Source organism: Balaenoptera acutorostrata, chromosome 15 (genome assembly GCF_949987535.1).
Source record: "Balaenoptera acutorostrata chromosome 15, mBalAcu1.1, whole genome shotgun sequence".
NCBI lineage: Eukaryota > Metazoa > Chordata > Mammalia > Artiodactyla > Balaenopteridae > Balaenoptera > Balaenoptera acutorostrata.
Window position 1 is genome coordinate 88,687,090 of NC_080078.1, and position 24,524 is coordinate 88,711,613.

Below are 24,524 nucleotides of genomic sequence, written 5' to 3' on the forward strand. Positions count from 1 at the left end.
TTTTAAATAGGAAGGCGCAGTGGTGGCTGGTTTCGATGGCTCGCAAAATTTAAAAGATTTTTGAATCGAATTGGGAGTTGTTGCGGGGGAAGCTTTCATTTGGAAGACTTTACATTAAAAAAAAAAAAGCCAGGTTTCTGGCTTCCGTGGAAAAATCCGAAGTTCTTGTCGGTGAAGGGCAGCAATGGGACGGAGGGACGCTGTGGCCCTTCTGGAGGGCAGCCCCCTCCCCTCCCCCCTGCCTCTGCCCTCAGGCTGTTAGTAGCCATTCATCAGCCCCGTGGGCGCAGCTGCCCCTAGCCAGTGCGCCAACTAATTTATCACCCAGCCCTGGGAGGGGACGGCTTTGTACGCGAAAGGGGGTGTTATTGATAATTCTGCTGGGGCAGTCCCAGGTGAGCCAGGACCTGTGGTCACCCAACCACCAGCCCCGAGAGTGCCCGTGTGGGTCAGAACTGGGCCCCGGGTACTCTGCCCATCAGAAATGGTTACAATCCACAGATTCAGTCAGAACAAGGCCCTTTACTGCCCGGTCCGGGAAAACCGTCCAAATAAATACAAGTCCACGATGACTACAATGTGAACGGCCTCCCCCTGGGGTGGCGTCCCGGTACAGTGCACGACCTGCACATCTGTCTCTGGCCATCCCGTGCTCCGAGGAGGGCAAGGTCTCTGTGCCGTGGCTCTATGGTCCAACGTGGGAAATGGACAGCCCAAGGCCTGAGGAGGTCCCCCATGTGGCTGCCCTCCTCATCCCTGTTACCTGCCCGGCCTCAGTGATTTCACCTGTGATCCTGGTTTTACAACAGGAAGGTGGGGTTTTTCCAACGGCTGCAACCTGTAAACATGATGATGGTGAGCCTTGAGGACAGAAGTCAAGTGGGGGTGGGAGCCCCAGTCAGCCGTGGCCAGAGTGGCTGCTATGGTTCAGAGCCTTGCCCTACATTTGGGGGTCCCTTGCTGTCCGGGGAGGGGCTCAAGCCCTTCTCCCACCAGCCTTCCTCCTGCTCTGGGGCCCGACTGCCATCTGCACAGAAGGCCTCCAGGTCCGGCTGGCTCCAGTCTCTTCCGGCGTCTGGCCTGGCAGTCTCTCTGCTGAGCTGGAGCAAAGAAGTAGCGAGATGGGTCCTGGTGGGGGCCCGGGGACCTAGGCCAAGGCCAGCGCACACCAGGCCTCCTGGCGCAGGGTCCCGCCGAGGCCGGCCTGGGGGCCCAGGGCTGCAGAAGGCAAGGCAAAGTCCTCGGGCTCGAATTTGAACTCCAAGTGGCTGGGGGCCAGGGTGTCGTCCACCTGCGTGGAGGCCTGCAGGGAGGACACGGCACGCGTGAGGCTCGGGAACAGTGGCCGGCTCCCTTGAGGTCGGGAGCCCTGTGACAGGGCGATTTGCCCTAAGGGGCCTCCTCAGCCCCTGGAATGGGGGGGGACCCCTTGTGAGGATCAACAGGGGCTCTCAGCCGGCGTCGGCCACAGGTCAGCTCCTGGCACCAGCGGCCAGCTGCGTGTCCAGCCCCAAGCTTCCGGCAGGGGCCCGTGGGGGCCCTGACCTGGCTGGGGTGCCAGGGTTCCCCCAGGAGGTGCCTGGGAGCCAGCTCTGGGCACCCCACCCCACCCTGACCTCCTTACCTGGGAGGTGACGCTGGGCCCTGGGCACGAAGGGGATTCCAGACTGGGCTCAGGTTTCAAAGTGGCTGCTGAGATCTCCAGGTCAGGGACAGAGGCTGGTGGGGAGGCTGTAGTGTTCCCTGCGGATCCTGGGAGGGAAGGCAGGGCATTTACAGAAGCTGCCAGATCTGGTTGCCTTGGTCACAGGGGCGGGGGTGGGGGGCGGTTGGAGGTGCTGGGTGTGGCTTCCTCCACTGGACCTCCTGCCCCACGGCTGGGTGAACTCCTGCCACCCCAGCCCCTCCCCAGACCAGACCATCCCAGGACAATGGGGGGTATTTGCACTTCAGGACGATGACGCTTGCAGCAAACATGTGAATCTCTAATGGTGGAATGTGAGATACTTAAAGTGATTCCATAGGGAGAAGGTGTGCCTCACTGGAGGGCCTGGGGGCCTGGGCTCACTCTCGGCCTCCCACAGCCCTGGCCCATGAACCTGAGGAGCCTTTGGCCTTGGAGATGTTCTTCGGCTTCCGTTTCCGTGTCTGGATGCTTTCCTTCTTCATCGCCAGGGGCCGCGGTACCTGGTGGGGTTGGCAGGAGGTGGAAGGCTGCTCCCTGTCTGTGCTCACCCCTGGGGCCTCTTGGCATGGCCACCTGCCTCGATCTCAGCCCTGCAGAGCTGGTCACTCCGGCGGCCCTGTTTGGGGAGCTGCTACCCCCGGGCTTGGCACTTTCCTCCAGGCCCGTCCCACCCCAGCCTCCGGGAGCCGGGGGGCCAGGAGGGCTCTGGGGGTGTCCAGCCTCTGCTCCAGGCTGAACAGCTGTGGGGAAGCCACAGTGATGCTCCGGCCTCTGTGAGCCCATCTGTACCACGGGCCTCACAGTGACACGCGGGCACGTGCAGGCAGTGGGGCCACGTGTGTACAGGCGTGTACACGCTCACCTCAGGCCCAGCCTGATCCACACCCCTGCCCTGCTCCTCAGCCCCGTCTCGGGCCAGGGAGGGTCCCGCTCACCCCGTGCAGCTTCATGTAGAGCCCGCAGGCGTTGCACACCGGCTCGCCGTCCATGTTGCGCCGCCAGAGCGTGGTGTTGGTGGTGTGGCAGTTGGTGCAGCAGAGACCGGCCCGGCGTGAGGAGGACTGTGGACAGGAGGCTGGGCTGAGCAGGGCTGGGGGCTGGGGCCCTGCTGCTCGGCTCAGCGGGGCAGGTGCACCTGGGCGGGAGGGATGGACGCTGGGCTCGGGGCTGGGGGCCGCGTGGGGCTGGGTTAGAAGGCCTTTGGGCGCTAAGGGCCTGAGGCCTGCCCGGGATTCCTCGGAGCCTCGACCGGGCGCCCTGCTAGCCCTGGGACAGGTGACTTCACCCTTCTGGGCCTCAGCTTCCCTATCAGTAAAATGGGGGTGACAGTAGACCTGCCACAGGCCTCCTGTGGGGTCAGGATCTCATGAAGAGCCCAGCACAGACAGGCAGCTGGGTGTCTGTTGCGGCCTCTTTTTAACCAACGCTGGGCCTTAGCCCCGTATTTCTGTGGTGGAGCACAGCCTTGGGAGTCACAGCGCCGCCCTCGGGTCAGGCCCCGGGCTGAACATCCAGGGGGTCTGCCGGTCCCTCTGGGCCTTGCCTCCCAAGACTTGGCGCTCTGAGCCCACGCTCAGCTCAGCAGCTCTGCGCCGGACTGTGGGCTGTGGGTCCCCGATGCCCACCCCTGCCTTGCTGCTCACATGCCTCATACTGGGGCAAGACGGCCCTTCCAGAACCTTCCAGAGGCCGACCTCCCAGGTCCGTATCCAACCAGGGTCCCCAAACCTCCCTGCACATGGGGGCCCAGCGGGCCCCAGACAGTGCTCACCCAGGAATCGGGGCCTAACGAGCCCGGGGGTCCAGGGGCTCTGCCGAGCTGGCTGGCTGGCTGGAGAGCAGCTGTCAGAGGCCTGACCCCGGTCCTCCCACCAGCTCAAGGTCCTCGAGCTCCCAGAGCCCAGCCCCTCTCTCCCAGGCAAGGATTCTGCCCGACTCGCATTTCGGTGTGTGCATGGGGTCCTGTCCCCTGCAGTCTGGGAGCTCCAGAGGCTCTGTGCTGCCCAGGGCCCCCCAGGGCACCTCAGGCCCAAAGCCCCTCCCTAGCCCCGTCCCCCCAGACTACGTCCTCAGGGGTCTGCCCTTTCCTCTCCCCAGCCCCTGCCCTCAGATGCCCTGAATCTGTCTGACCTTTTCCTTCGTTTGCATGGCCCCTGCCTGGTCCAGTCCCCTGCCCCCTCGCCCGGACCACAGTGATGCAGGGTCTCCACCCCGACCTCCCCGTGGCAGCCGGGGTCAGACCAAGTCACATCCGCTACGGTGTTTCAGTGGCACCCCGGGGCACCAGGACAGAAGCCCGTGAGACTCCACACTCAAAATCGTCCCAAGGACGTGTGTTCTCTCCTCAGTACTCTCCAGCCTAGGACCGAGCCAGCGGGCAACCAAAAGCAAGATGGACGAAAGAAGCCACAAAAGGAATCTGTCCCGGGGTAGGGCTGAGCTGTCAGGGGCAGCCTCAGTTGCCCCGTCTGTCTGCCGTCTCTGGGGTCCTTCCTTCTGCACTGACCGAGCTGCCAGCCTTGCCAACCGTCTCCTGCCCACCCTCTTCTCCCAGGCTGTCAGCCGTTGGAGGGCACAGGCTCTCCCCGTGACTGGCCCGGGAGGGAGAGTGGGGCCCGTCTGGAGCCCCCGGCACTAGCCACTCCCAAGAAAATGCAGACTGGAAACGCCTCCCCGCCCTCCCCTCCCTCCCCTCCCTCCCCTCCCTCCCCTCCCCCAGGCCCAGGCGGCCGCCAGAGGCTCCAGGGAATTCCGCCCTGTTTAATCTAAGGCTCGGCCTCCGGTCTCCAGGCAGGACTCTGCCCCAGGATCCGGGACAAAAGGGCCACAAGACAAGGAAGGGACGAGGCCTTGGAGGCTCCAGAGGGAGGGCAGGGCGGGAGCTCCCGGCCTGGCTGGGGAGATCCCATCCTCTGGCCGGCGGCCTCTAGGCCACGGCTGTGTGTCCAGCCTGATGTCCAGCCTGGCCCCATCTCCAGTGGTCTCCCCAGGGTTCCTAGGGGTGGGACCTGTGCACCTGCTGGAGTGGAGAGAGCTGGCGGCTGGCCCAGGCCCAGCAGAAGCGGAAGGGACGGATGGTGGGACACACTCGGAGGCAGCAGCCCTGGCCCTGGGGTCAAGCAGGCCCCCAGCCGGAGGGCCTCCCTGGGAAGACGGCGGCCACATCCTGATCTTGCCTAGAAAGCAGCTGCTTTTACTGGACACAGTTCGAGTCTCCCCCTCTCTGCTCCCTTCCCTCCCTTCCACCTGCCTCTTGGCTGCGGGGAGCTGTGCCCACACGGAGGCCCCCTGCTCTCCCGGAGGAGCCCACTCCCAGCCCTGCTGCCCGCCCCGGCCCAGGATCCCCTGACCCCGAGTCCATCCATCTTCCTAAGGTGGGAGGAGGCCTTGGGACCTCCCCAGGGTTCCCAGATTTAGCAAACAAACAAACAAACAGGATGCCCAGCTAGATGTGAATTTCAGATAAGCAGCAAATATTTTGTGTAAGCATGCCCCATGCAACATTTGGGACATATTTATTCTAAAACGCTATTCGTTGTTTATCTGAAATTCACATCTAACTGTGCATTCTGTATTTTATCTGGTGACCCTAACCTACCTTCTTGGGCCCCATCGTGGTCCCCAACTCCAGCTGTGCCTTCAGACCAAGGCGGGGACCATGGCCTGAGGCCCCTCCTCCCAATCCAGCTGGGACCCTCAGGGTCTTTTACCAACAGCTGCTCCCTTAGAGTTCACATTGCCATCTCACGTTCCCCCAAAATTTTAGCATCATTCCTGTAGGAATCACAGGAATGCTGTCTCCTTGGCCGGCCGTCAGGCCACTTCCTACTAAAATCCTTCCTACCGAAACACTCCCGCAAGGGTGTAAAGAGACCCATGCGAAGGCTTCAGGTCAGCACTGTTTCTAACAGCACGACCGCAAGGCTGCACACACGTGGGCACGACCGCAGACACACGTGCACCCCAAGCGTCCCCCACGGTCGCCCGTGCATTGCGGAAGCAGCAGGAGCTACATGCACTGCTGTGGGTCCTGGGGAGAAGCTACAGCAGCTGGACCGCGTGTAGGCAGGACACAAGCCCAGGTGGTGTGAACCCATCACCCAGACCCTGGGGGTGCAGGGGAATCTGGAAGCCACATTGGAACCTCTCTCCAGCGAGCATAAATTAAAATCGAGAAACTGGAAATTAGATTAAAATCAAGAAAATGGGAAAAAAGAATGACCTTGAAAAAATTCTCGCAGTGCTTGCTCGTTTATCTTTTTCCATCCCCTCAGCTGCCTGCGTTTTACGGGGGGAACTGAGGCTCAGAAAATGAGGGGCCAGAGGTGCGGGGGTGGTCCCGGCATGGACAGAACCTCCTTCCTTGGCTGAACACACTCAGGGGTCACGTCCCCGGGGCTGCCCGCACCCCCTCGACGCCCGGAGCCTCCCTCTGTCCTTCCTCACTCACTGTCGGGACAGACGGCCAGGCCCGGCCACTCTCAGGGCCCCTAACTGCGGGGCCTCTCCAGGTTTCGTTTCGTTTTTCTTTTTTGGTCTGTTCTTTTCAAAAGAAGTGCAACTTCAAAGCCAGCAGCAGAGCCTGCCTGAGCTCCAGGCTGCACGAGCATCCGGACATCCAGGGGAATCAGGGCGGTGGGCAGCGCAGAGCTGGGTGGGGGGCTGGCGGAGAGGTGGAGATGCGGCTGGGAAAGTAAAGGTTGCAGGTGGTGGAGCCGCAAAGATGCTCCCGTTTCAAACGGGTCCTCTGGACGCTCTTGGCAGGGGAGACGCGGGGACACAACCTGATGGAGGGTGGGAGCCCGGCGTTGCTCGGGGCAAAGCGTGCTGAGGACACAAGTCTGTGAGGCGGGCTGTGCAGGAAGGAGCACCCGGGTCGGTGAGCCTTCGAAGGATGCTGGGCCCTCCGTGGCACCGGCCACGTCCCGGAGCTGGCGTCAGAACCGGCCCCGGGCTAATGGGCCTGCCATCCGCGGACCCTGGCTGCTGGACTCCGACGTTTTGGGGTCAGGCCGGGCCGAGGGGCGCTCGTAGAGCCCCTGGCCGCAGGGACAGGACCACCCTCCCTGCTCGTCTACACTGATGGAAGCCTCGGGTCAAAGGTGTAACCCCCCAGCCTATGAGCGAGGATGCACACGGAGGCAAAGGGTAAAAAAGACACGGGTTCCTACCGGGAGCGGGGCACACTTGTTACCGTCACATTCCTGTATTCTTGGTGACAAGCTTCTAGGACGTTTGGAATTATTTGAAAGAAGGGGAGGATCAGTTCTTCCTGGAGAGGCCCCTCCTGGGGCATCACTTCTGCCCACACGCGAGGGGGACCGAGGCACTGGAGCGGGGGCAAGTCTGGGGTGACCGGCCCAGCCCCCATGGCCAGGAGCACGCGGCCCGGGCTCTGGTCTCAGGACTGCAAGAATCTCAGGGTTTTCGCAGAGAGCCTGGCCCTGCCAGGACCAGCCGCCAGGCAAGCGGTGGGGCCGCCCGCCCTGAGTGACAGGTGGGCCCCCGCAGCCAGTCAGAGGAACCCCCTAGGATCCTGCTCAGGGAGAGACGGGGAGCAGAGGGGCCCTGAGAAAGCCCCCGGGCCCAGCCCCACTGGGCAAACGCTCCCTGGGCGTGTTCTACAATCAGATCCACGTGGGCCTGGACTCAGGGGTGACCAGGGCCGGGCCGACCCTGTGGCCTCGGGGAGACAAGCAGGCGTGCAGGGATCCCTCACCCTGGGGGCCCCCCAAAGCGAAATATCCCACGTCCTCAACTACGAAACGGGCCTCGCCAGGCCAAGTGGCCGACGCCAGCCCACCCACACCGGCCACGGCCGTCCAAGTGCTCTGCACACGCCGTCTAATTGACCTTCCCAGCAGGAAAGGGGGCAGCCCCTGAATTCGCCTCGCAGCGGCCTGGGCACGAAGACCCAGGGCTGGGGCAGGGGGCTCAGCCTGAGTGGGGCGCTCGTGGGAGCCTGAGGCCACAGTCCTGGTCCGAGCCCAGGGCTGGCCGCCAGCGGGCTGCATGCCCAGGGAAGTCACTCAGTGTCTCGGAGCCCCGGGTGGTCATCCGGCTGATGTTGACGGTAAACGCCTCAGGGTGGAGATGGTGGCCCTGGCCCCCCCCACCTCCAAGTCAGGAATTTTGTGCTGGGAGCTGAGCCCTGCGAGGCATGTGGGTAGAGGCAGGGGGCCCTGCATCTCCCATTCAGCAGCACATCCTTGGCACCCGGTTTAGGGCTTGGCCCGGGGACAGTGCAGGGAGCCAGAGGAGAGGACCGGCCTGCTGCTCGGGGTCAGGTCTGGGTTGCACGCAGCCCCCAGGACCCCGTCCCTTGGCCTCAGCTTCCCCTTCCCTGAGGCCACACCAGACATCAGGCCAGTGCAGCACGTCTGGGGTTGGGGGCATGATCACAGAGACGAGACTTGGGGTGATGTGGACTCGCCCCCGCCCCTTGCTCTGAGAGGCACAGCATGGGTGGAGGGAAGTTGGGAGACCCGCAGAGCCCCAAACGCCAGGCCAGATCAGAGGAAGAAAAACAGCGGCTGCCCTCAAGCTGCCCGACCGAGTCAGTCCTGCTTCCTGCCCACCCAGCTTGGGGCCTCAAAGCGTCTGGCCCCGGCGCTGCCATAGCCGGGCCTTCGAATTTCCAGTAAAGGCCAGCAACCGACCGCCCCGTGGCCCAGACCAGCAGCCATGGCACGGCCACCCCACAGCATCAGCCACGGAAAGCCCTTCCACACTCCTCGGGGCCCGACACACCAGAACCAGCCGCCTGGCCCTACAGGGCTCACACCAGCATCAGCCCAGAAACACAACCCTGCCCGGACCTGGAACCGGGAGCCACCGCGGCCTCACTGACTGGACAGCTGGCCGACATCGGCGGGCCCTGCCACTTATTTACAAAATTACTTGGGCATCAAAATTTGCCTGTGACGGGTTCGAGCCCTGGTCTGGGAAGATCCCACATGCCGTGGAGCGACTAGGCCTGTGAGCCACAACTACTGAGCCTGCGCGTCTGGAGCCTGTGCTCCGCAACAAGAGAGGCCGCGATAGTGAGAGGCCCGTGCACCGCGATGAAGAGTGGCCCCTGCTTGCCGCAACTAGAGAAAGCCCTCCCACAGAAACGAAGACCCAACACAGCCAAAAATAAATAAATAAAATTAAAAAAAAAAACCTAAAGATTTGCCTGTGAAATGGTAGAGAACAAAGGAACTTGAAACCTTTATGCTGCTTCTGGGACTCTGCCTTGCTGGGGGCAGAAGTCGGGCTCCCAGTCCCTTGCTGGCCACCCAGCCATACAGCAGAAGAAACCAAAAGTGAAAACAAGTTTTGCCCAGGGAACCGCCACAGACCTGGTCTTGTCCCATCCTCGCCGTATCAGAGGCAGCGGGCCCAGGGTCCCTCCCCCGTAACATTCAACGTCCTCCAACAAAGCCCGCACTCAGCAGCCACTTTCCCCGCCAGTCCCCTCCCCGGGGTCAGGCCGCCTGGCCTCTCTGCGCCCCCCCCGCCCCCGCCCCGGCCAGCCCAAAGCCCCTTGGAGCCACAGGGCCGAGCCCGCAGCGGGGGCAGAGCGATCCCCTGCCCAGGAGGTTCAGGGCCGAGCTTGGGAGACCCCATAGACACGGCGGGCGCGTGGCCTCCAGCCCAGGGGGCCCGTGACAGTGGACCGGGCGCTGCCACCCCGCCCGGGCCTCCTGGGGCTCCCCTGGCGCCCCGGCCGTGGCTGCAGAAGCGCCGCCCCCTCCTGCCCTGTGCCTGCCCGCACTCACCAGGCGCTTCTGCGGCCGCGTGAGGGGCCGGTTGACGCCGTTCATCTTGTGGTAGAGACCGCAGGCGTTGCACAGGTAGTGGCCGGTGCCGTCCCGGCGCCACAGCGGTGTGGACAGGGCCCCGCAGTTGACGCACTCGCGCCCCTCGCCGGGGAACTCCTCCAGGAGGTCGGCCGCTGCGGGAAGGCGGGCGGCTGCTGGGTGAGGCTCTGCCCCTTCCTGGGAGCTGCCATGTCTGCAGCACCTTCTCCTTCCCTTCCTTTTTGTGCCTTTATTTTATTTTGCTTCAAAATCTGTTTTATCTAACTTTCTTTTTAAGTTTAAGTTTACATACAGTGAAGTTCATGCCAGGTCTCAATCACACCTTGGGCTGCTTTAAAAGGGGGGGGGGGGAGGGTGAATAAATCCAACCTCGGGGCGGGTGACAGGTTATTGCCCCACTCTGAACAGGATCCAGCACCAGCATTGGTAATTTTGATTCTCTGGGGAGGCAGGAGCGTCTACACTGGCAGAGGACGAGGGCCTTGTCCTCTGCAAAGTGGGTCGATCTGGAGGGCGGGCAGTGGCAGTGAGGCCGAATCGGATTGCGGGGTCCCATGAGGACCGCGGTGCCTTCACTGTCAGCTTTCGCGGTCTCAGCACCGTCCTCCCACTTGAGCTGCCGGGGCGAGGACTCCTGGCCCCCTCCAGACCTGGCCAGGCGCTGGAGACACTTGGGCGCCGGTGGGGGCGGGGCGGGGATCAATCATCGCCTGGCCAGGGGTGGGCGCCAGGCGTGGGGCGCCCTGGCGGCCCGGCCAAGTGGATCCCGCTTCCTGCGCTGAGGAGCTGGGGGCGGGGTGTAGGCTAAAAGACTGGGGCAGCAAAAAAAGGCGTGGCCCTCAGTTTTGAGGGTGGGGTGAGAAAGAGTCGGTGGCGCCCGCGACTCAGGAGGGAGGGATGGGGAGCAACTCTCCGCTTTAAGGGCCTGGAGTCCGATTACTCAAATTTATACCCTGGAGAGCGATTGCAACTGGGTCTCAAATTAGAATACATAAACATTCTAGAACAGAGATGAATGTGGTGGTTTACTTAGATAAACTGGTATTTTGAGCTTTAAAAAATAATCATTTCCAAAACTTTTCATAAGAACGTTTAAGACGTAGGCTCTAAATGGCACGGTCCCAGAATATTGGGTGTGGATGAGTGAGAAGTAGAAATATAGAGGTGTGCAAAAAGAAACTCAGGACGGTGTTTTCATCTCGGGGTGGCAGCCGCTGCGTTCCGTCCAGGTTTACGCGTCCCGGGGGTTCTGGCCCCGCCCCATGCTGGTGTCGGACCCGGCTGGGAAAGCCCTGACTCTGGGGGGTGCATTTCGTAGGGTGCGGGTTTGCACCCCAGTACGGCCAGCACCCAGGACCCCAGTCAGTAGAGCCACCTCCCAGTCCCGCACTCACCGAAGGTGACTCTGTGGCCCGGGAGGCCAGTCGGGCAGGCCTGTAGGCTGTGCAGGACGCTGCCGTCCAAGGGTCCAGAGGTCCAAGACGGGGCCACCTCGGTGCTGACGTAGGCCGGGTACGCGGTGGGGTACGAGGAGCCCACGGGCCGCCCGAGAGGAGCCGGGTACTGCTCGCGAGCCAGCATCGCGCCCTGAAAGGCGCCGCCGTCCCGGGCCCCTGCGCCGCCGCCGCCAGGTCCCGGGGTGCTGTGCGCAAAGGGGAAGGCGGTGGCCCCGGGCGGCGGAGCGGCCGGCGGGTGCGGGCTGCCGGAGCCGAACGCCGACGAGTCCGCCGCGGCTGCCTGCGCCCAGCCGGGATGCCCGGCGATCGCGGGAGCCTGCGGGCCCGGCTCACACGCCGGCAGGTAGGGCAGCATGGAGGGGACGCGCGCCGGCGGCACGAACACCGGGGAGCCGGCGCCCGGGGTGTGCAGAAAGGCCCCCGAATCCGCGTAGGCGGTCTGGCTGGGGCTCGGGGCCAGCGCCAGGCTCTGGTACATCTTCCCTGGCGCGGCCTTGACCTGCAGGGAAGAGGGACGGGTGTCGAGGTCACGGCCTCTGTGCCCCGCAGGTGCTGTCGCTCAGGCCACGCTCCTCGCTCCCCAGCCCGGCGGTTCTTGGGGCGGGTCCTGGAGCCTGCGGGGACAGACGGCAGGGGCGGGGGCTGCTCGGAGCGGCTCATGGGGCATCCCGGGTGCAGCGGGAACGTCGAGCTCACCTCCTCCACAGCCGGGGCTTCGGAGGTTCCCGGGTGGGCATGGTGGGCGCTGAGAAGGAGAAACCCGGCAGGTCCACAGGACGCAGGGTCTGGGCGCTGGGGGAAGGCGCCAGGCTGGGGAGGGGCGCGCGGCCAGGCCCGGCTGGGTACTCACCGGCTGGTCGTGAGGACCGGAGGGCGCAGAGGGCGCGGGCGCGGCAGGCGGCGACAGGCAGGCTGGAGACTGGGAGTCGGGGTCCGCGCGGTTCCGCAGGGAATCCCGGTGCTCCGGCCGCCCCGCCCCGGCCCGCCCCCGCCGCACCACCCCTTCCCTCCCGCGGCCCTCCCCTCGGGGTCAGCGCCGGGGCTGCGGCCGCGTTGCCACGTGACCGGATCAGGCTGGGCGCGCGGGGCTCCGGGAGAAAGGCGACTGGAAGCACGGCGCGGGGCACCGAACGCCGAGTCCCGGCCAACGCAGGCGGCACGAACCAGCCAGGTGCTTGGTGCCCCGGAGCAGTCCCGGCGCGAAGGCTTCTCTAGATTTGTTCGGGGTTTTCGCAAATCCACAGCCCTCCCTCCGCCAGTCCCAGGTTTCCGCTAAGGCTGGCTTAGTGTCTGGTGCTGTCTGTGGGTGAGTCCGTGAACCTGGCCTCGCCACCACGGACACAGTGGTAGAGACCCCTCAATGCGCCCCTGGTCTGGGGCCCAGAGCAGGGGTCCCGCTTCCAAAGGGGCTGCTTGGCTCCGTTTCCCTGAACTCAGACCGCTGTACCACGGCCACTGCCCCCGCAAAGTCCAGCGGGAGTCCCACGGTTTCCTCAGTTTCTTACCAAGCAGGGCAACTGCCGCACTCATTCCCAGCTGGGGGGGCCCAGGTTGGGTGGGCAGTCTCCATCTGGATGCACTTCCTTTCCACAAGGTCTCTGCCCAGCTTCTTGCCTCCACCCCTAGGTGGGCCTTTCGCTTTGGGGGATTCCCAAAGAGTCTCCTCCAGGCACCAGACATGTGGGATGGGTGGGCCCGGAGGTGGCTCCTGGCACTCCCTGGGTGGGCCCAATGGTGCCAGCACCTTGGTGAAACGGGCCACCTGAGCAGCTTCGCTGACTGGTGACCGAAGCCTCCCCACAGAGCCAGCGAAGAGCAGGGCTCACCAGAGGGACCCGGGCTGCTGTGCTTGGGGCAGTGATTGTTTCTCGTTGCCAGAAATGGGCCGTCCCTGGAGTCCCTTCTCGTACGTAGGTCCAGGGACGCTGACTGGGGCCAGGGCGACTCCACGAGTGCCAGGGCGCTTTCGCCTTGCGGAGGGGTGGGGAGGCCTGGCACTCGCTCCTCTCCATGTGCTCCGGCACCAGACTGTAATTCGGGGTGCACATCGGGCCACCCAGGGCCCCTGGAATGTGGCAGGCAAGGCCCCCACTCTCACCCTGGGCTGGGGACCCCACGGAATTTTCCAGGCGGGCTCTGGACTCTTCACAAGCCTTGGCAGTGTGCCATTGGGAGGGGGAGTAGGAGTCTTAAGTTTCCCCTTTACCCACCGCTCCCAGGCCCTCCCCCGCCATCAGGGCCCCGGGTCCACGCTGCCGCGATGGTCTCCCATGGTACCTGCTCCCCATGTGCTCCCCTCGGGGGTCCGAAGCGGCCCCTCCCCGCCCTACCCCCTGCAGACCCCGCCAGTGGATCTCGGCTTTCTCTCTTTCGCAGTGGGCGGGGTCCCAGGAGAGCAGAGAGAGGTCCCCGAGAGCTCAGGGTCCTGGAACCTCGCTGTGCCACGGGCCCCTGCGCGCTCAAGACTGCGGTCTCACCAGTGAGGTCCGTCAGCAGAACCGGCGCCGAGGCCGCGGCACCGCGAGGTCAGTAGAACCCGCGCTGCCTCCGCGGTCCTCAAAGTCCAGGGTAGGGAGAGTTTGAATGACACCGGAAGATGCCCCGCCAGCACCAGGGGTGAGGAGAAGTGTAAAAGGGGAGTCTCAGCTCGATGGGGGTTGAGACACCCCTCCACTCAAAAAAAACAAAGATCCAAGGAAAAATGGAAGATCCACAGCAAACCTGGGACCCTGTTGGGGCTGTGGGGGAGGGGAGGGGGGAGGGACTTGTGTTTTTTGCTTGGCATAAATCCGGTGAAGTCCTGAATAGGAGACCCAACGTCAGGTGGGTGCTGTGCCTTGCCCTGTGATGTTTCCGTTTGATTCTCACACCAGTCGTATGAGGTACAAGATGTTGTTATTATTCCTGTTACAAATGGGGAAACAAGGCACAGAGAGGTTAGCTAACCTGCCCAAGGTCACACAGCTAGTAAACGAGGTAATTAAAACAAGCTAAGAATGCAAAATATACATAAGGAGGCAATCTCTGGTCACTTTTTCCGTATTAACAAATCGCTAAAATGGACGTGTGTTTTTTTTTAAATAATTAAAAGGCTGAGACTATTTCCTGAGGTGGGGGTTGGGTGGCAGAAGCTGCCCCTAAATCCCTGGTCTCTCTGGAAGGAGATTTACTCTTTGAAGGCTCCTCCCAGGCTGGACCAGATGAAGGGCCGTCTGCTGGGTGTGCAGGGCTGTGCTGTCACTTGGTGAGTCTCAATGTGCAGTAGCCTCCCCAGGTGGGATGTGAGCTCACGGCCCTGGAGCAGTCGAAACAGAGGCTGCTGGTGGTATTTCCCCATCCCCACCAGGCTGGACACCCTGCTGATGCTTGCCAGCCTTGGGGTACAGTGACAGGGTGGGAGGGGCACTGGTTGTCTGTGACAGCATCTGGACCCCTTCACGATCCCTGCTACTTGAACCAAAAAGAGAGGCATCTAAGCTGAAACTACAAAGCCAAGTTCCCTCCCCACCCACCTGCACCTTGCCCAGCCTCCTTTACCCCCCAAGTCACCTTCTGATGCTAAAGGACCTGTCCTCCTCCTTCTGTGCAACTGCCCCTGCCAGGCCCTCTGGGCCCCCCCAGAGGGAGCCTGGTGTCCCAGTCCCTCAGGACCTCACAGTCCCTGCCAGCCCATCCAGCTGCAAGCCTGCCTCTCCCCTAGGCCTTGGCCCGTACTGCTCCCCAACTTGGAGGACCCTTCCTTTGCCCTCTTCTCTACTTGCTGAACTCCTACACATCCCTCAATGCCCAGCTTGCAAGTCCCCTCCTGTCTGTGGCCTTCCTGATAAGTTGCTCTCTCCCTTCCCTCCTACCGCATCATGTTTTGTGGTAGTGTGTTCCTGCCCTGCCTCCCCACTGGACCCTGAGCCTCGTGGGAAGCTCTGGGGAAGCAGGTCGGAGCATGAACTCGAAGCAGTCCAACCTCCTTTGGGCTCTGCTTTGCCATCTCAAGCTGTGTGAACTGGGGTGAGCTGCTTTTCTCTCTGTATCTCCGTTCATCTGTAAAGTGGGGGTGACACTAGTGCCTGCCCCTCACACTGGCTTGGGGAGCAGTTAGTGGGATGGGCACTCAGCGGGCACTGGGCAGATGCTGAGGGGAGGCCAAGTGAGGGGAGCAGAGGGCTGGGGCCCCAGGAGCTCAACTGCAGCCAGGTGGGGGCCCTGAGAGCAGGGCTACTGGGATGGGCGAGAGAGGCACGGGAAGAAGGAATCTCTGCCCCAGAGGTCAGCCGTGGGTGACCCCCGCTCATCTCCCCCAGGCTTCCCTCTCTTGGGACCTGGCCAGGGCTGCCCTGGGGGATGCGTCTGTGAGGTGGGGACCCTACCCCAGCCCCGGGGAGATAAGAGGGTTGGCTTGTTAACCCCCTGGTGACCAGGCAGAGCTGAGATCCATGATTCGAGGCCTGTGAGGGGCTGCCTGCGGGGGCCTTGGGGAAAGTGGCGGCCAGGGCCCTAGTGGCTGGGGGCAGGCTCTCACAGCTGGGCTCGGGGTGTCATTTGCCCAGCGGCTGCCTCCTCCCAGCCCCTGAGCTTGGGAACCCCTAACTCAGACGCAGGTATGGATGGAAAAGAACAGACCTCATCCGGGGGATAAGGAAGGGTCGGGGCCTCTGGACCAGCTCCCGAGGGGGACCCAGGCCTCTCCTTGGATGCCTCAGGGCAGCCCCGGAGGCGTCTGCCCCCTCGCAGGAAAGGCTCCGTCAGGCTGCCTGCTATGCACACGCTGACCTGTGGCCACTGGGGGCTGTGAGCTCTGGGAGGTAGAGCGTCTGTCCAGCCCCAGGGAGGGGTGCAGGGCCCGGGGACTAGCCCCTTAGGGCAGGGCTGTCGGGGTCACCGCAGCCCCGGGGCCTGCCCTTCCTGTAGTGGGGGCCTGGGGAAGGGCGCCCTGGCTGGCTGTGTCGGGTGAGGCCTGGGGTGGGGACGGGCTGCGAGGCCAGAGGGAGGTCTGCGTCCTCCCCAGGTGTACGGGTAAGCCCGTGTGCCCTCTGTGCTGGGCCGGGAAAAGCCAGTTCAAAGCCCCCTCCCCTGCCTGCTGTCCCCGGCGGGGGCCCCTCTTCCTCTGGCTCCACCCTCGCAGGGCTGTGTGACCCGGAGTGTCTGCCGACCCCTGAGCCTCAGGACCTGCTGCCCCTGGGGGAAATGAGGTGGGGTCCAGGTGGAGGGTGCCAGAGCCTCTCTGACACCAACCGGAACTGCAGAACTCAGCCAGGTGAGGGAGGTTGGGGTGGGTGCCCTCCGGGGATACAAGTGGGAGGGGCTGAGGGGGATGGGCCCGGATGCGGTGCCCTGCAGGTGTACAACTCACTGTGCACGCCTAGGTGTGTGTGCCTCTCCTGCAGGGACCCCCGAGCTCCAGAGCCCAAGGCCGGCCTCGGCCCACCTGCCCCTCTGGCCGGTGACTGAGCCTGGAGCTGGGGCGAGGGGCAGCGATGGCCAGGGGGAGGGGCCCCTGAGCTGTGGCTGCTTTTGTCACTGTCATTGTCACCATCATTCCTTGGTGTTTCCCGAGGGTCCCTCACATGCCTGGCTGAGCCCGGGAGCTTCTGTTTTAACTCCTTTAAAGCTCACCGCCGTCTGGTGAGCTGGGGCGACTCCTGTGAGCTGTCACACCCATTTTATAGGTGAGAGAACCAGGCCAGGGCCTGGCAGAGGCTGAGGCCTGGAACCCCACTCCCGGGCACTCTTGGGCCATGCTCTGCTCTGCCCTGTGGCCTCTCCTCAGCCCTGCTGCCTGCCTGCTGCTTGGGCCGCTGCCCCCCACCGCGGTCCGTGACTTCCCGGTCTAGGTCCTGCAGCCCTTAGAGGCTCTGTGTGATTGGGTGGGCGCGTCATCGCCCACCCTGCCCGCAGGCTTGGTGAAAGGGAGATGCTGGGCCTTACAAACAGCCCGCCCTGTGGATGACCCAGCCGGGCCTCGAGCTGGCTGCCGAGAAAAGGGGAGCAGGAAACGAAAACAGAGTTCACGGGTGCCGTATCATTTATGTAACCGAGTCTGGTTTCAAAGGCCCTCCCAGCAGGCACTCGCGGCCAGGTCACCAGACAACCCTCGTAGAGAGGGGTCCTCCGGGGAGGGACTCAGCCGAGTTTGTTTTCGGGGAGACGTAATCACGCTCGAGCGGGTTCATCTCTCCGTTGGTTGGCGGGAACGTGCGTGTGACTGCGGTGTTGGCAAGTGTCCTGTCACAGGCCTAGGAGCTCCCCGCAGAGGGGGGGGCGTGCAACCACAGTGCAGACAAAGGGACGGGGAGATGGCCGGCTGACCACCGGGGAGGGGGAGTGATGCAGGGGTCTCTGGTCCCCCCTGCAGCTCGAGTGAGGATGGACAGATGGACGGGCCTGAGCTCGAGTGAGGACGGACAGATGGACGGACGGCTGGTTGAGGCAGCCCCTCCCGTCTATTAGCTGTAAATTACTTCACCTCGAGTGACATCACTCTGGGTGCCTGGTAACCAGGCTGGGCCTGGGGTAATAAAACAACAGTGTGACACCAATGCCGGCCTCGGTGATGGACGGCTGCCCCGTCAGATCCGCTGCCGGCCCCTCCTTGAACGAGGTCGTGAAGGTCCTGGGCCCTCCGTGACTGTGGGTCCCTGACTTTGCCAGAGAAGATAAGAATGACAAGCAGATGTTGCTGTGGAATTGCAGTGCTTGGCTGCCACGTGGTGCCCACCCACGGCCCCCCACCCTGTGTCTCCCTGGCCGGTGACATTCCCACAGCAGGGGCTTCTCACTCGTCCTTCCTGGGGTCTCAGTTTTGCCCCCAGCGGCTCAGGATTCAGGATCATTGTTTATCTCCCCCGACCCCATAGGGCTCATACCCTCTGGTGGGCAAACACCCCTCCTCCACGTCCTGCTGGACGGCGCTACGGGTGTTGGGAACGCATGGCGTGCTGAAACCACATGGTAGAAGTAAGGAGCAGCCCAGGTGGTTGGGGTTTCAGAAAATTAGCCTGCAACTCTGTCCCCAGGGCCCAGTGCCGGCTGTCCTGGGTGAGGGCACAGGCCCGACCCTGCCCCTGCCCCTCGCAGCTCACAGTGGGGTGGTGAGCAGGGCGTGTGGGACACACTCTGGTGACGTGGAGAGTCCTGGCTGGTCAGGGTGGCCAGGAGGAGCGTCCTGTGCAGCAGCCCATGGGCTGTTGAGGGGCTCTCCTGGGTACCAGGGCGCCGCACCCCGTGTTCCCATGTCCACACGAGGTTCCGGGGGACGGCAGGAGCCACGGTGCCGGTGTCCGCAAGCACAGCGGCTTTGCTGGCGAGCTCAGCGGGCCGCCAGGAGCCCAGCTGCGCCTCCTGCGGGGAAGGCAGCTCTAATCCCCTTCTCCGGAGGTTCAGAGTGTGGGACTAACTGGCCCCCCCAAGGCCACACGGGTGGGAGGTGCAGGGTCGGGGCCTCACGGTGTCCCTTCAGCTCCGGCGATGTGTCTGTCGTGTGTGCAGAGCCCCGCTGAGGCCACTGCTGGGGAGGGCCGGGCTCTCAGGGCTGGGCCTGAGCGTCTGGGCCGTGTTCCCGGGGAGGGGCTGGTGCCCCCCCTGAGGAAGAGCCCAGCTGCCCCGCCCGGCAGGCTGGGTGGTGATACCGTCAACAAGCACAGTTTGGACTCCAGTGCCCAGTTCCCACCAGCCGCTGCCCCCTTCTCCGGGCAGGCTCTGAACCTGCATGGGCGCGCCCTCTGGTCAGGTCGGCTGGCCAGACGTGGCGCTAAGGTCCCAGGGCAGGCGGGGACAGTGGGACGAGAGGGGTACGTGCTCTTGGCATCACTCAGCACCTCAGAAGGCCCCCGGGAGGTGTCCTTCCCCTCACCTGCTCACCTGCTCTCCGTCTGCTGGTCCAGCTGCCCCGGCCCAGCGGTTCCAGGTCCTCCTTGCAGCTGCACCTGATTGGAAGCAAAGGTGCGGTTTGAGGTTGTCGCTCCCTTTCTTTTATCTAGTTATTTGGTTGTGCTGGGTCTTAGCTGCGGCAGGCGGGCTCCTTAGTTGTGGTACGTGGGCTCCTTACTTACGGCATACGAACTCTTAGTTGCAGCATGTGGTGTCTAGTTCCCTGGCCAGGGATCGAACCCAGGCCCCCTGCATTGGGAGCGCGGAGTCGTAGCCGCTGGACCGCCAGGGAAGCCCCTGGTCGCTCCCTTTCTTTCCTTCCAGGGTCGCTCGCCGACTTCACCTCTGATCGCCGCTCCTGTTGGTGTGGAGCACACCAGCTGACGACGGCCAAGTGGCTGAGTAACTGGCACCCAGACCCAGGACGCAGCCGGGCCAGCCCTCACGTCCCCAGGTCCCGTGGCCACCCGCCTTGTCGCTCCGGGGTCCTCTGTCCCCAGTGCCCTCCCCAGAGACACCCGTGTGGCCTGTTCCCGTTATGTCTTCCTGGAGGTGCTCTGTGCACGTATGAGAAAACGCGTGTGCAGCACCTGCACACACAGGCACACACGCACTCGAACATGCTGGCATGCCCACTGGAACACACACATGCACATCAGTGCACACGAGTCACACGCATATGTTACACACATGGGTCCATACATGTGCACACACACAGACACTTGCACACGCAGGCACACGCATGTACCCACACAAGCACCCCATGTGTGCATATTTCCATCTTCACAGAGAGAAGGCCTTTTAGGGAAACCCCAGGAGGTAAAACACCCAGAAGATGTAGGGTGGCTCAGAAAGCACCTCGCCTGTCTTCCCCTTCCCTCCCCCTCTCCCTTCCCATTTCTGAAGTGACATCAGCTGGGGGGGGCCTGGAAAAACCCACATGTGGGACTCACTGTTGTGGGTGATAAAGCCGATTGTCCTCATCTCCCACTGAGTTGTCATCCCGATAGCCCGTAGCTGCTGCTTAGCCATTGATGGAGGAGACCTGGGCACCGAAGCTGGTGAATGACAGTGACTAAGGGCTTGGACGCCTCCTCCTGCTGCCAGCCTCGAGGGGGAAGGCACGTCTGGGGGGTGGGGTGTGCAGAGTGAGCCAGAGGCTCCCAGGGAAGAGGGTGGGGGCCCCACTCTCCCCACCTGTGCTGCCGAGCATTCCTGGTGCCACTTGGGCACTGAGCTCTCTCCATATCACCCCCTTCCACCCTCGCTGAGACCCTGCAAGACGGTGATGGGCATCCGACGCAAGAACTTTCCTCCAGGGGAGAGGGAGGTGTGTGTATCACAGCGGTGGGGGGAGGGGGGGAGGGGGGGAGGGGGTGGGCCGTAAGGGAGAGCGCAGAGCCTTCCCAGGGTCAGCCGCCCCCAGGGCCCCGGCCATACAGCCGGGAGGGGGGCTCAACATAACAGCTCCCCCTCCCCCCACCCTGGGGAGCAACCAGCTGCCCCACTTGGGGGCTGGGGAAGGGCTGCCTCCAGGCCTTGGTCCCAGCTCCCTTCCTGGTCCCCATGGGGCAGGGGCTCGGGCCCTCGCCTGCCCTCCTTGCCCTGCCTTCACCCTCCCCCTTGACAGCGGCAAAGATGCAGGAGCTTCTCCTTGAGGGGAAGAGCTGGTGGATGGAGGGAAAGCCACAGTCTGGCGGCTGAACTGAGGGCGCAGCGGCCCTCGGGCCCTTGGGGTCTGGGCAAGGAGGTATTGTGGAGGCCAGGGGGGCCCCCAGACAGGAGACACAGTAATGGTGGCCAGAGTTAGCAAATAGAAATACCGGAAAGAATGCTCAACATCATTAATCATTAGAGAAATGCAAATCAAAACTACAATGAGATATCATCTCACACCGGTCAGAATGGCCATCATCAAAAAATCTAGAAACAATAAATGCTGGAGAGGGTGTGGAGAAAAGGGAACCCTCTTGCACTGTTGGTGGGAATGTAAATTGATACAGCCACTATGGAGAACAGTATGGAGGTTCTTTAAAAAACTAAAAATAGAACTACCATATGACCCAGCAATCCCACTACTGGGCATATACCCTGAGAAAACCATAATTCAAAAAGAGTCATGTACCAAAATGTTCACTGCAGCTCTATTTACAATAGCCAGGACATGGAAGCAACCTAAATGTCCATCAACAGATGAATGGATAAAGAAGATGTGGCACATATATACAATGGAGTATTACTCAGCCATAAAAAGAAACGGAATTGAGTTATTTGTAGGGAGGTGGATGGACCTAGAGTCTGTCATACAGAGTGAAGTAAGTCAGAAAGAGAAAAACAAATACCGTATGCTAACACATATATATGGAATCTAAGGAAAAAAAAAAAGTCATGAAGAACCTAGGGGCAAGACGGGAATAAAGACACAACCTACTAGAGAATGGACTTGAGGATAGGGGGAGGGGGAAGGGTAAGCTGTGACAAAGTGAGAGAGTGGCATGGACATATATACGCTACCAAACGTAAAATAGATAGCTAGTGGGAAGCAGCTGCATAGCACAGGGAGATCAGCTCGGTGGTTTGTGTCCACCTAGAGGGGTGGGATAGGGAGGGTGGGAGGGAGGGAGATGCAAGAGGGAGGAGATATGGGGTTATATGTATACATATAGCTGATTCACTTTGTTGTACAACAGAAACTAACACACCATTGTAAAGCAATTATACTCCAATAAAGATGTTAAAAAAAAAAAAAAAAAAGAAATACCGGGCCCCCAGTTAAGCTTGAATATCAGATAAGCAACAATAACGTTTCGAGTTAGTATGTCTCATGCAATGCCCAGGGCACAGGTGCACTGAGGATGTGCTCGCAGTTTACCTGAAGCTCACCTTTAACTGCGCGGCCTGGGTCTTACCTGGCAACACTAAGGAGCGGGTGGCCCCAGCACAACCAGCCCTCCCGGTTCAGGCAGGGTCTGCCCCTCGGAGGCCAGGACGGCTGGGGACCCTTGGGCCACCTCCCCCTCGGCCTGCAGGATGTAAGTTACCTCCTTCTTCGCTGGTCTGGGTGGGTGAGAGGCGGGGCTGGGGGTTGACAGGGGCCCTGCCATCCATTGTCACTGGGCCAGGGAGGTGGGCGGGTGGGCGGTCTTTGGTGGTGCCTACTCGGTGTCAGGCCTGCGCCCCCCGTAGTTACTCCCTTTGGAGGCCGAAGCAGCTCCGGCTCCCAGGGTAGGACCAGCACCTCCTGATTGGTCTGTGCCCCATGAGAGGGCTCTCCAGCCCCAGATACCCCTCGGAGGCCAGGCCCAGGCCTGAATTCAGATCACGGGGGGCGGGGGTGGGGACAGGTCCATGAGAAACCCACCGTGGGGCACACTCTTCTAGTTTGCTAGTTTGCAGTTTGCAGCTGTCCCTCTGAAAGCGGCTTCCAGAATCTCCCTTCTCGGCCCAATAGGCGCAGTTTTGGGGCTGTCAGGGCCTCTCTCAGTGAGCTGCCTTGGCCCCCACCAGAGTTTCCCAGATGGCAGACTCACCTGGGGATGCAGACGGGGCTGGGTGATGATCCCGGCCCGTGACCAGCTGCTGGGGATTTACTGTGGGAGTGGGACTCACGTCTCACTTTCATCTCCAGGGGCTGGGGGCTGGAGGGGGTCCGCGGGGCTGGCCCGGCCCAGGGCACCGTCTGTGTAACTCAGCCTGGCTGCGGCAGGTGGGCCGTCTCAGGATTGGGGGGCAGGCTCGCTTTCGGAGGCACCTGCGGCCAGTAGGTGGAGGTGCTCATAGGTGGGCGCAGCCCGGGCAGGCGGCAGGGGCCTTGTCTGATGCTTGGGGTGGTGCTGGCGCCCATTCCTCTCCATTCTGTCTCCCTGATTTGCGCCCTTTGCTCTCATCTTTAAAAAATTCCCTTTCTTTTCTTCCCTTCTTCCTTCTCTGTCCCTGCTACCCTCCTCCCTCCCAGCCCCTCCCTCACTGCTTCTCTCTGCTCCTGCCCTGCCTCCTGCTCTGGCCCTCACCCTCTGCCCTTCTCCACTGTCTTCCTGAGGACATCCCCCGTGAGGCAGCCGTCCTGGGCTGGGGGGTCCCCCAGGCGCTGCGAGGAGGGGCAGGGAGCCCCAGGCCTGCCTCCCGGTTCTTCCCCCCAGGGCCCGCGGGGGAGGACGGCCCAGGAGCCAGCCTCCCGCCTGCCTCTGCTGGCAGGACGGTGGGGTCTCCCAGCCAAGAGCAGAAGTTTATCGCGTCCCAACCGTGTCTGCTCAATGTACAGACTTCAGGGAGTGTCAAAGCCATCAGCCCCGCTCCTGCTGGCGGGAGAGGACCGCGGTGAGAATCCAGGGGCCTTAAAAGGGCTCCGAAAGCGTCAAAAAGTCTGGATCGCAGAGGACGATTGCTGGCTGGGACCACGTGTGCCTTTCATCTTAATCTTCTATGTTTTTTGCATTTCCCATATTTTCTACCATGAACAAATAGATAAACAGAAATGCAATGGGAAATAAATCACATTTTATAGAATTTGGCTGAAGAAGCTCCAATGGCTGCAGGAAAACATGTTTGGGGAGTGAGGGTGCAAGGGTGCTTTCGGGTCAGGCATAGTGCCAGCCCCCTCTGGGTTTGCAGAAAGACGGACACGTTTGCTCTGCCTGAGCAGAGAGGGAGCCGATGGCGGGAAAGGAGGCTCCGGGGCCGAGAAAGGACTTCATGCACGGTAGGCAGGCCCTGCTTTAGCGGAAACCTCCTTCCTGGCAGTGGAGGCCCTGCGTTCCCCAGTAGCCAGTCGCAGGGGCCAGCCCACGGGCCCCTCAGTGTTGAGGGGCCTCGCCCAGTGCCCCCGACTATGTCCTGCTGGTCCAGGGGCTTGGTGGGCAGGGCTAGGGGGATCAAGCAGGTTCCCCGGGTGTTTCACAGGCAGGAGGGAGCCGCCACCTCCCCTCTGGGGCCCAGGTCCTCTGGGGAGGGCAGCTGGGGCCCCGGCCAGAGGCTGCTGCCTGTGGGCACCCCAGGAGACTTGCCTGTGTGAGGCTGTACTTGGGGGCCGCTGCTGGGCACAGTTTCAGGCTGGGAGTTGGATGTCATGTTGGAGGCGATCAGGCCCAGCCCTGTCCCCTGGGCTCCCCGCCTTGGGTCCTGCTCTTGGGAAGGGGGGCAGTTGTGTCTCAGGGTGAGGGTCCTGGGTCTGCCTCTCCTGAATGCTGGTCAGTGGGTGGGCTGGGTCAGTGGTAGCTCTGGGAACTGGGGGCTGGCCGGTCCCTCCTGGGGTGTGGGGTCATGACCCCTTGTCAGGTCATGTTTCTGGCCTCACTCTCCTGATCTGTGCGGAGGGGGGGGTGTTGTCAGGAGAGGGAAAGTGCCCGCCAGGCGCCCTGGCCGGCAGGAGCGGAGCCAGGAAGTGACACCACTGTTGGAAAGTCCCCAGCCCTGGACGGCAAGGTGGGAAGAGGTGTCGCTGCTTCTGTCCTGGCCACCAGAGCCCGGAGGGACGTCTCCCCGGCCAGCGGTGCCCCATCGACCCCCGGGGGAGACCCAGTTCTGGGCCTGACGAGGCGCGGAGCTCAGACCCGAGGCGCCTCAGTCGGGAGAGGGGGGCCGGCCGTTTGGTGGACGCCCCTCCAGGCTGACCCGAGGGCGGCCGCCTGGCCCCAGCCCGACTCTGTCCCGTCCCAGGCTGCGCCTGCCTCTGAACCCCCGTCCAGAGATCGCCAGCCCCGTGCCTCACGTGCA

The 24,524-nt window shown here is 62.6% G+C and overlaps 1 protein-coding gene across 1 annotated transcript; it reads right to left on the reverse strand.

The window, feature by feature from the left end:
• Positions 1 to 206: 206 nt before the first annotated feature.
• Positions 207 to 11,855, reverse strand: GATA5 (GATA binding protein 5). The gene is made up of 7 exons (XM_057529588.1): positions 11,800 to 11,855; positions 10,887 to 11,448; positions 9,451 to 9,626; positions 2,623 to 2,748; positions 2,100 to 2,187; positions 1,625 to 1,752; positions 207 to 1,303 (listed from the first exon to the last, which is right to left on the reverse strand). Exons 2-7 carry the CDS (start codon positions 11,425 to 11,427, stop codon positions 1,148 to 1,150), a joined length of 1,215 nt encoding a protein of 404 aa, XP_057385571.1. The 5' UTR covers positions 11,428 to 11,448; positions 11,800 to 11,855; the 3' UTR covers positions 207 to 1,147.
• Between the last annotated feature and the right edge of the window lie 12,669 nt (positions 11,856 to 24,524).